The sequence below is a fragment of the Sturnus vulgaris genome, unplaced genomic scaffold, assembly GCF_052056855.1.
Source record: "Sturnus vulgaris isolate bStuVul1 unplaced genomic scaffold, bStuVul1.hap1 Scaffold_141, whole genome shotgun sequence".
Lineage (NCBI taxonomy): Eukaryota > Metazoa > Chordata > Aves > Passeriformes > Sturnidae > Sturnus > Sturnus vulgaris.
In genome coordinates, this window is record NW_028276063.1 from 1,119,766 (window position 1) to 1,130,932 (window position 11,167).

The window sequence follows — 11,167 nt, forward strand, 5'->3', positions numbered from 1 at the left end:
TGGCAGCCAGCCCCACACAATCTCAATCCCAGCACTCCCAATTTGGATCCCACTTCTCCCAATCTTCTTCCAACTCCTTCTCACCCTGGTGGCTGTGGAATCCAGTAAGGTTCACGTGGGATTGAGTTGTCTTGAGGATCCACTTTGCAGTTGGATTGAGCCATTTTGGATTAAAACTGAGGTGCTTTCAGAGGGATTTGAGAGGTTTTTAGGTGACCTAAATCCTCTTGGCTTTTGGTGTGGAAAGAAATGGAGAAGAGAGAAAAACTAAGGCCAAAACAAAAGGATAACCAGCCAGGTGTCTTCCCCAGATGGATCCCAGGGAATGTGGGTCACCAGGAGTCAGCTCAACATGAGTTCTGCAGTGGGGGATGGAGTTGGAGCAGCACACAAGATTTTCTTGCACTAGGGGGATTTACAGGGATTGCATTAATGCTGCCTCTGTTGGTGTCTGTTCAAAGCTGAGCTCTGAGAGAAGTTCGTCCCACACTCAGGATACTCAAAGGGGCTCTCCCTGGTGTGGATCTTTCGGTGGCACATCAGGTTGGAACGCTGCCTGAATCCCCAAAACTTTATGGCCTTTTCCCAGTATGGATTTTCTGGTGGCAGATTAATTTGTCACACACAATGAAGATCTTCCCACTCTCCTCACACTCGTGGAGCCTCTCCCCAGTGTGGATGCGCCGGTGTCTGGTGAGGTGGGAGTTTCGCCTGAAGCCCTTCCCACAGTCGGAGCACTGGAAAGGCCTCTCCTCCCTGTGTGTCTGGAAGTGCCTGAGGAGATGGGAGCTGGAGTAAAACCTCTTCCCACACTTGGAACACTCGTAGGGCCTCTCCCCAGTGTGCATCTTTTGGTGGCAGATTAGATGGGAACGCTGCCTGAAGCTCTTCCCACACTCCTCACACTTGTATGGCCTTTTCCCAGTGTGGATGTTCTGGTGGTGGTTCAATGTGTTGCGCTCAGTGAAGCTCTTCCCACACTCCTCACACTTGTAGGGCCTCTCCCCAGTGTGGGTCCTCTGGTGGCGGATCAGGCTGGAGCTGTCCCTGAAGCTCTTCCCACACTCCTCACACTCGTGGGGCTTTTCCCCGGTGTGCAAGCGCTGGTGCGTGACAAGAGTGGCGTTGTGCCTGAATCCCTTCCCGCAGTTGGGACAGCGGAAGGGCCTCTCATCCGTGTGAATGCGCTGCTGCTGGAGAAGACTGGAGCTGGTGGGAAACCTCTTCCCACATTCAGAACACTCATAGGGCCTCTCCCCAGTGTGGATCCTCTGGTGGCGGATCAGTTTGTTCCTCCATCTGAAGCTCATCCCACACTCCGAGCACTTGTGGGGCTTCTCCCCATCACCAATCTGCTCATGGACCACCAGCTCCGAGCTCTGGCTCCATCTCCGGCCGCCCCCCCGGCCCAGGCTGGGGCTTTCCTCCTCAGATCCCCGCCATCTGCGTTTGCAGCCCCTCCTCGTGCGGGATCTCCGCGGCTTTTCCTCCCCGTTGCATTCCTGTGCCGTGGAGCCGCTCCAAACGGCCTCTTCCACGAGGTTCTGCCGCGGGGATTTGTCCTCCCTGCTCTCCGTGCTCAGCTCCTTGTCTGGGGCAGGAAGGACAAGCAGAGGATGGGATTTGCCTCCGTGCCAGAGGGAAGGGGAAGGAGATCCCCCCAGCGCGTCCCCGGCAGGACGGCGTCAGCAGCGGGGTTGTCCTGCAGCCGGGGGCCGTGCTGGGCTGGGAGATGGAGCAGGACAGAGGGGGAAAGGGGCACTGACTTCCTCCTCACCTGCCTGGGGCTCCTGGGACATCTTCCTCTTCCTCGCAGCCTCCTCCTCCTCCATCGGGCCAAGGGTTGGGAATGGGAAATCCTGGTTTGGGGGAAAACAAGGAATGAGCACTTTGTGTTGCGGGTTCCTCCTGCCCAACTCCATCTCTAGAAGTCCCCGAGCATCTCGGGTCCATAAAAACTTCCCAAACACCAACATTCAGCCCTGAAAATGCCTCCCCCGAGTTCCTGGGAATGGTCCCTCCCCTTTGGTGTTTGGGGCTTCCCCCCTGTCTCAGCTGCTGGGGGTCACGCTTGTATTGGGGGTCCCCCATCTACTCGGTCCCCGCCCTCCCCAGGCTGCTGGGAGTCCCAGCAATCCAAAAAGCTCCCCCTTCTTCTGTCTCCCCATTTAGGGATGCTGGGGTATTTAGGGGTCCCTTCTCCCCTTATTCTCTGCTTTGCGGTGCAGGGGGTCCAGGGAGTCTCCCCTGCCCCTCTCCAGGCTGTTGAGGGTCCCAAAATCCCGGCGCTCCCCCCTCTCTGGGCTCCCCACTTTGGGGTCCTGGGGGACACAGGGCTCTGCTCCTCCAGACTCCCAGGGTTCCCTGATGTCCTGGTATTGCCCCTCTCCACTCTCCCCACTCTGGGGGTCCCCAGGTTCCCCCCTCTGGTTCTCCCTCGGGGTCCCGCAGCCCCTGGCTCTGGGCTGGAGGTGACGGTGCCCAACTCGGGCAGACACAACCCCCACTGCAGGGGAGACCCCTCATCCCCCTGCTCTCTACCAGGGCTCTGCTGCCACAGCCACAAGAACACCCCAAAAACACCTCCTGGGGACCCACCAGTGTCCCCTCAAGGGGCATTTTCTGCTCAGCTTTGCAGTTCTGCATTCTCCAAACATCCCTTCAAAATAAACCCAACCCAGGGACCCCCTGGGATATCTGGGCCGAGCTCCCCCTCCCCGGTCACCTGTGGGGGCGATGGTCCCATGGATGGGGGACCTATGAATTCAGGGAGCGCTCGACCTCCTTCCTCCTCCTCCTCCTTTTCTTGATCCTCCTTTGTCTTTCCTCTTCCATCCCTCCTCCTCCTCCTCCCTAACTCTCCCTCCTTCCCCTGCTTCCATCCCTTCTCGCTCTCCTCCTTCATCCCTCCTCTTCCATCCCTCCTCCTCCTCCCCCAGGAGCACCGACACCCTCGGGGCCGTTCCCGAAGCCCGCGCAGCCCGCGGGAGGAGCGGGGATGGAGCCGGGACAGGTCGGGATGGGTAGCGCGGGGCTCTCGGCTGCTCCCACCCGCTGGGGCCGGGGGGAACCTTACTGGGGATACTGGGAGCCACTGGGAATGACTACGAGCATGCCGAGAGCAACTGGGATATACTGGCAGTGTCTGTGACCTTACTGGAGTGACTGGAACCACAATGGGAAAAACCAGGACCATGCTGGGAGAACTTGTAACACACTGAGGGATACTGGGGAGTCAGTGGGAGCTACTACTCTATACTGGGGGCAACTGAGCATGACTGGGATCATGCTGGGAGGGACTGGGATCATCTATCGAGTGACTGGGACTATGCTAGGGGCACCTAGGATCGCACTGGAACTGGGAGCAACTGGAACCATGCTGCGGGAGACTGGCATCTTACTGGATCATACTGGCAGACACTGGGACTGCACTGAGGGTGACTGGGAGAGGCTGTGAGCATCTGGGATCAGTCTGGAAGCAGCTGAGGACAACTGGGAGTGATTGGGAACGTGCTGGCGGCAACTGGGATACACTGGGAGAGACTGAAACCACAGTGAGGGGAAATGAGAGTAACTGGAACTAGCTGGAATCATACTGGGAGTGACTGGAATAGTACTGGGAATATGCGAGAATGACTGGGATCATACTGCAAGCAGACTGGGAGTGACAGGAAAAGTGCTGGCCACAACTGGAACCATATTGGGAGTAACTGGGAGCAACTGGGCCCACAATGGGAGTGACAGAGAGTCACTCTGGGCATGACTGGAATAATACTGGGAGGATCTGCGAGTGACTGTGGTCATACTGGAGATAACTGGAACCATATTGGGGGGGACTGGGTACAGCAGATTGTACTGGGAGAGACTGGAACCATACTGGGAGTGACTGAGTGCAATTGGGCCCAGACTGGGAGTGACAGGGAGCATGGACAACTGAGAGAAACTGGGATCAGGCTGGATACAATTGTCAGTAACTGGGAAAGACTGGAATCATTCTGAGCGAACTGGAACCTTACTGGGGCAACTGGGATATAATGAGAGTGTCTGTAACCGTACTGGGGGAACTGAAATCACACTGGGAACAGCTGGGACAAAGCTGGGGACAGCTGGTGCCATACTGGGGAGACTGGAACCACACTGGGGGACACTGGCAGAAAGTGAGACATTGCTGAGAGAGACTGGGGCTATTCTAGGGATCATCCTGGTAAGAACTGGGAGAAACTGGAACTGTTCTGGCAGCAACTGGGATCATACTGGGATCACAGTGACAGCACCTGGGTACATGCTGGCTGAGACTGGGATCACTTCAAGGGTGACTGGAATCATACTGGGATGGACTGGCAGTGGCTGTGAACAACTGGAATCCTGCTGAAAGCAGCTGGGAAGAAATGAGAGTGACTGGCACCATGCTGGGGGTGACTGGGATATACTGGGAGACAGGCAGGCACAGGGATTATACTGGAGGCTACTGGGGTCATGCTGGCATTGACAGGGAGCAACTGGGACCACACTGGGGACCACTGGCATCAGACTGGGAGTAACTGGAATTAGACTGCAAGTGATGGGGACCATACTGGGATCATACTGGGAGTGTCTACAGTCATACTGGGATTAGAGTGGGTGTGACTGGACCCTGACTGGCGGTTACTGGGAGCTACCGGGCCCATGCTGGGAGCACACTGCACACACACTGGGAGCAACTGGGAATCAAACTGGGGGCAAGTGATCCATGCTGAGGTAACTGGGAGTGCCTGGGAAGGACTACAAGATTGTTCAGGGCAACTGGGATATACTGGGAGAGTCTGAAATATAGGGGTGGTGACTCGGACCTAAGTGGGAGCGACTGGGAATGTCCTGGGGGAAAAACTGGGACCGTGCTGGGGCAACTGGGGGAAGTGTCAGTCACTGGGACCCTGCTGGCAGAGACTGGCATCATAATGGACTCATACTGGGATTGTACTGGGAGTGACTGGGACTGTGCTAGGGGAAACTGGGAGAACTGGGAACACACTGGAGCAAAGTGGGAGCAATTGGGACCGAGCTGGGGGCAATTGCATCATAATAGGAAATGACTGGGAGTGACTGGGCTCATACTGGGAGTTCCGAGGAAACTGGAACCACACGGGGGGAGCAACTGGGCTCACACTGGAAGCAACTGGGCTCATAGTGGGAGCAGCCACTCCCGGCTCCCGCACCCCCGAACCCCTTTCCCGGCCATGCCGCCCCTCCAGCCCCAGCACCCCCCGCCGGGGTCCCGGCAATCCCAGGGGTCCCCCCCTCTCGGGCTCCCCCCTTTGCCCTTCTGGGGCTCTCCTGTCTCTGGGCTCCCGCTCAGGGAAGCCGCGGCTCTCCCGGGGCTCCCCCAAACCGGTGTCCCCCCGCCGATCCCGCCGCTCCCGCGCGCTCCCCACCTGGCCCCGGCACAGCTCGCAGGGCCCGGCCCGGGAAGCCCAACCCCCACCGCGGGGGGACCCGCATCCCCCCGGGCCCCGCCGGGGCTCTGCCGCCACCCACCGGGACCCCCAAAAACACCTCCCGGGGACCCCCCGATGTCCCCCCGAGGGCCATCTGCGCCTCTGCAGCCCTGCAACATCCAAACATCCCCCCCCAAAAATAACACCAAACCCAGGGACATCCCCGGGATATTCGGGGCGAGCTCCCCCTCCCCGGGCTCCTGCGGGATGGGGGGCGATGGTCCCGAGGGGGCTGCGAGTTCAGGGAGCTCCGGGGTCGCGCGCTTGATCCGCTCCTTCTCTGCTCCGGCTTCCTGCTGCCGCTCCGCCTCTTCCTCCCTCCCTCCTCCTCCTCCCCCGTTCCGAGCCCCGAACTGGGAGGGGATGGGGCAAGGAAAGGGCGGGAACTGTGAGGGGAAAGGGGCGGGGTCAAGGAAAGGGCGGGAACTGGGAGGGGAAAGGGGCGGGGTCAAGGAAAGGGCGGGAACTGTGAGGGGAAAGGGGCGGGGTCAAGGAAAGGGCGGGAACTCTGAGGGAAAGGGGCGGGGTCAAGCAAAGGGCGGTCAATTCTGACAGACAGAGGCCACATGGAACTCAAGGGCCACAGAAATATTGCCAGGCATTCTAGAAACAAGACACCACTGTGGCAGACAAAGGCCTCATGGGGTCTAGGAGATCTCTGTGTCACAAAGGAATCTCATGGAAGCCACAGGCAGTTGTGACATGGCATGGCCTCATGGAACCCTTTTGCCATTGGGACATTGCCAGCTCTTGTGGAATCCAGTGCCCATTGTGACACAGCACAGCCTCATGGAAACATGGGCACCATTGTGACACAATGGAATCTCATGGCAGCAAGTGTCAGTTGTCAACACAGCACAGCCTGATGGAACCCAGGGGCAAGGGGGACCCTGCCATGGCTCGTGGAAGCAAGGGGCCATTGAGACACAGCGAGGCCTCTTGGAACCCAGGAGAACATTGTGGGGCAATGAAATCTCACAGAAGCAAGGTCCAATTTTGACAGTGTGTCGTAACAATGATCTCCTGGCTTCCATGAGGCCCCGCTGTGTTTACAATGGACACTTGGCTCCCCAGGATCCCATGGTGTCACTGTGCTCTCCTGTGATTCACGAGGCTGTGCTGTGTCACAATGGACACTTGCTTCCTCCGAGGATGGAGATGTCCCAGAGGCACCGGGTTTCCATCAGGCCATGCTTTGTCACAATGGGGCCCTGGTTCCCTGAGAACCCATTGCAGACTTGGGCCTATTCAGGATGTAGATATGGGAAATTCTAAACCAGGTCCTGAATTTCTAAGTGAAGAATCCCTTTAAAAGAAAATAATCCAGAAAGGATGGACATACTTCAGGAAAATTTCTTGAAGACAAATGAGCTCCTAGACTGACTCTATGTGCCAAAACATAAGCCAGCAAGGACAATAACTGGCCTGGTTGCACATGGAGCTTTTGCAGGAACTCAGGGGGAAAAAGGGGCTACATCAACTTTGGACAGAGGGGCAGGAAACTCAGGAAGTGTTCAAGTATGTCGCTAGGTCATGCAGGAAGAAAATCAGAGAGGTGAAAGATTAATTAGGACCTAACTGGCCACTTCTGTGAAGGACAATAAAAATGCTTTTATAAATACATGAATGGCAAAAGCAGATACAAGGAAAACCTCAACTTCTACTTGGGAGGATATGGTTACCAGAGATGAGGAAAAGGCTGAGATACTCAAGCCCTTCTTTCCCTCAGTCTTCAACAAGAAGACAGCTTGTCCTTACAAGTGTAATCCTTTGGTGACAGATGGGGACAGGGAGCAGAAGAGACCCCCTGTAATCCTGGAGGAAGCAGCTGGGGACCTGCTGAGCCACTCAGATGCTCACAGGTGTCTGTGGGAGCAGATGGGACCCATCCCAGGGGGATGAGGGAGCTGCTGGATGAGCTCCCCAAGCTGCTCTCCATCATTTCTCATCAGTGCTGGCTCAGCAGGGAGGTGCCAGAGGACTGGAGGTGCCAATGTGAGCCCATCCCCAAGAAGGGCTGGAAGGAGGATGTGGGGAACTGCAGGCCTGTCAGCCTGACCTGGGTGCCTGGTGAGGTGATGGAACAGATCACCTTGAGTGCCATCACAGGGCACCTCCAGGCTGGCTGAGGGATCAGAGCCAGCCAGCGTGGATTTCAATATCTGCATTGATGATCTGGATGAGGGCATTGAGTGCAGCATCAGCAAATGTGCAGATGGCACCAAGCTGGGTGTGAGTGTGGATGTGCTGGAGGGCAGGAGGGCTCTGCAGAGGGGCCTGGACAGGCTGGATCCAGGGCCCAAATCCAGCAAGGTGAGGTTTAACAAGACCAAGTGCTGGGTCCTGCACTTTGGCCACAACAATCCCTGCAGTGCTCCAGGCTGGGGACAGAGTGGCTGGACAGCAGCCAGGCAGAAAGGGACCTGGGGGCACTGATGGACAGCAGGCTGGACATGAGCCAGCAGTGTGCCCAGGTGGCCAAGAAGGCCAGTGGCTCCTGGCCTGGATCAGGAATGGTGTGTCCAGCAGAACCAGGGCAGTCATTCTTCCTCTGTGCTCAGCTCTGGTTGGGCAGCACCTCGAGTGCTGTGTCCAGTTCTGGGGACCCAATTTAGGAAGGACATGGAGGGGCTGGAGCGTGTCCAGAGAAGGGCAACAAGGGGTCTGGAAAACAAGTCCTGTGAGGAGTGGCTGAGGGATCTGGGGTTGTTTATCCTGGAGGAGAGACAAAGTGGTGTCAGGGCACAGGCTGGGCTTGATGATCTCCAAGGTCTTTTCCAACCTTGCTGATTCTGTGATTCTCTGAAACCACCCTTGGAGCAGATACAGGATGAGCCCTGGGCCTCCTCTTCACAAGGTCCAGCAGCTCAGGTCCCTCAGCTTCTCCACCCCAGCCCCAAAGACCATCCTGTCAGTCTTGCAGAGCCTCTCCAGCCCCTCCTCATTGCCCACAACAGGGAGCCCCACACCCAGACACAGCAGCCCAGATGTGCCCCCCTGGCCTGTGGTGCCTCTGGCATGAGAGCAGCACCTGACACTGCAGGACCCTGGAGACAATTCCTGCAGCACTTGTAGGATGATCCTGCTCCCCAAGAGATGTTCCCATGGTGCCAGCTCAGGAACTGAAATGGGGAGTGGGGTCAGAGAGGAAAGGGCAAACAGAGATGGGCTGTATGTAGGGGAAGGAGATAGGGGTGGGAGAGGAAGAAATCTGGAGCAGGAAAGAATAAAGAAAGCAAAAGTGAATCAAAGGAAATGCTCAGGTGTGGTTACTGTGCTGCAAAGAGAGAGAAAAGACAGCAACACACACGGACCTCTTTTGGGGAAAAAAGGTCAACTTTATTGTACGGACATCCCGTATTTAAAGTGTGTTACGTGCAGTTAGGACAGGACAGTAGTTCATTGGACAATTGGGAAAAATATCCCTGGGACAGCATGTCCAGATGTCCCATGGGAAAGACACCAGGTGTTAATCTTTATTATGTATTCCCTTCTGTTTTTCACCAAGTTATCGCTCTGGGAGACTGCGTCCCTAACTGAAGCTGTAGTCAGCTTGTCAGCCAGGGAATGGACCTGAGAGACAGGAGAAATCCAGGCCTGAAAAGAATTGCCAAGCTGTAATTCTTTAGCTCTCTAAATGTGAGTGTCCACACTCAGGGCAGTTTGGGGGTGGCTGCCAGGCAGCCCTGGCTCTGAGCAACAACGTCTGCAGTGGGACAGGAAACTCACAGCTCATGGGAACAAACTTTCTGGCTGACTCCAGAGGCCACGACAAAGCTGAGTGGTTTCCCTGCCGTCCCCCAGCCCTTGCTGGCCCCAGGGGCTGATGGCATTTGTGCTCACTCGGCTCCATGTCCCCACAGCAGCCCCATGGGGGTGCTGACCCTGCTGTGTGCAATGCAAACAGGGGCTCCTGAGCCAGTGCTGCCGTGTGTGTGCCTGCAAGGATGCGGCTCCTGTGAGAGCTGGGGGAGAGGCCAGGGCTGCAGAGGGGGGATGTTGTTGGCAGGTGCATGAGGACACTCTGGGATTGGGGTGTCCAGCACAGTGGGGATGGATCAGCCCCTGCTCTGCTGCTCCTTGCCAGGGTGTCCCCCTTGCAGGGAGCTTGCAGAGCACCAGCCATGCTGTTTGCCCCCAGCCTGCCCACGGCCAGCCTGGGGCTGCTCCCGGGGCTTTTCTCTGCTCAGCATTGGGCTGGCCAAGTGTTGTGGAGAGAGCCTGGCCAAGGAGCCTGGAGCCCCCAGGCCCTGCCCTGAGACGCCAGCTCTGCCCCAGCAGTGCCCATGGCCTGTCCCTGCTGCAGCCCCAGCACTGCCACCCCCAGGGCTGTGCCCGGCCCCCAGAGCACTCAGGCCCTGCAGCAACACGAGGGCCAGGAGGGCAGCGGGGCAGTGGCACGGGAGCAGCACTGGCAGCACCAAGTGCTGCTGCTGCTGGGCACAGCTGCTGTGCCAGCACTGATCTGCCCCCAGCTCTGCACACAGACATTGCTGCTGCAGCTCCAGAGAAGGGAACAGAAGGGGCATCTCTGGAGAAAACTTTGCTGGGAGATCCTTAATTCATTAAAGCCACCGAGGCCACAGCTCCTCATTAACAGTCTGTGGCTACAGAGAACCAAAATGAGAAATGGCACAATGACGTTTCTTTGTGGACAATATTTCACCAGTAAAACAAAGGCAACAAAACACACAAGCAAACCAACAAGAAGTATCAAAAATTACTTTTATTAGAAGTGATTTGCATAAATTTGCCAACAGTTCAGTGCTTCTGAAAGCATCAGTCATCAGTGTCCACACTGCAGCCTTGAGCTCCTGATTCCTCAGGCTGTAGATGAAGAGGTTCAGGGCTGGAGGCACCACTGAGTACAAAACTGACAGTGCCAGGTCCAGGGATGGAGAGGAGATTGAGGGGAGCTTCACGTAGGCAAATGAAGCAGTGCTGAAAAACAGAGAGACCACAGCCAGGTGAGGGAGGCAGGTGGAAAAGGCTTTGAGGCGTCCCTGCTCAGAGGGGATCCTCAGCACAGCCCTGAAGATCTGCACATAGGAGAAAACAATGAACACAAAGCATCCAGAAGCTAAACAGACACTAACAGCAAGAAGCCCAAGTTCCCTGAGATAGGATTTGGAGCAGCAGAGTTTGAGGATCTCAGGGATTTCACAGAAGAACTGGCCCAGGGCATTGCCCTGGCACAGGAGCAGGGAAAATGTATTGGCTCTGTGCAGCAGTGAATGGAGAAAGGCACTGGCCCAGGCAGCTGCTGCCATGTGGGCACAAGCTCTGCTGCCCAGGAGGGTCCCGTAGTGCAGGGGTTTGCAGATGGACACGTAGCGGTCGTAGCACATGATGGTCAGAAAGGAAAACTCTGCTGACATGAAGAACATAAAGAAAAACACTTGTAAAGCACATCCTGCATAGGAGATGTGTCTGGTGTCCCAGAGGGAATTGTGCATGGCTTTGGGGACAGTGGTGCAGATGGAGCCCAGGTCGCTGAGGGCCAGGTTGAGCAGGAAGAAGAACATGGGGGTGTGCAGGTGGTGGCCGCAGGCTACGGCGCTGATGATGAGGCCGTTGGCCAGGAGGGCAGCCAGGGAGATGGCCAGGAAGAGGCAGAAGTGCAGGAGCTGCAGCTGCCGCGTGTCTGCCAATGCCAGCAGGAGGAAGTGGCTGATGGAGCTGCTGTTGGACAT

The 11,167-nt window shown here is 56.8% G+C and overlaps 2 protein-coding genes across 2 annotated transcripts in view; both read right to left on the bottom strand.

Moving 5' to 3' along the window:
- LOC148219404 (uncharacterized) overlaps positions 1-1,854 on the bottom strand; it is a 35,510-nt gene extending 33,656 nt beyond the window's left edge. The window contains exons 1-2 of the mRNA XM_088157631.1: positions 1,778-1,854; positions 802-1,591 (exon numbers count right to left, since the gene is read on the bottom strand). Of these exons, the coding sequence (XP_088013757.1) occupies positions 802-1,591; positions 1,778-1,832 (845 nt within the window). The 5' untranslated portion in view covers positions 1,833-1,854. The remainder of the gene's footprint in view (positions 1-801; positions 1,592-1,777) is intronic.
- A 2,790-nt stretch (positions 1,855-4,644) lies between these two features.
- LOC148219405 (olfactory receptor 14J1-like) lies at positions 4,645-11,167 on the bottom strand. The gene is made up of 2 exons (XM_088157672.1): positions 10,274-11,167; positions 4,645-4,668 (listed from the first exon to the last, which is right to left on the bottom strand). Exons 1-2 carry the CDS (start codon positions 11,165-11,167, stop codon positions 4,645-4,647), a joined length of 918 nt encoding a protein of 305 aa, XP_088013798.1.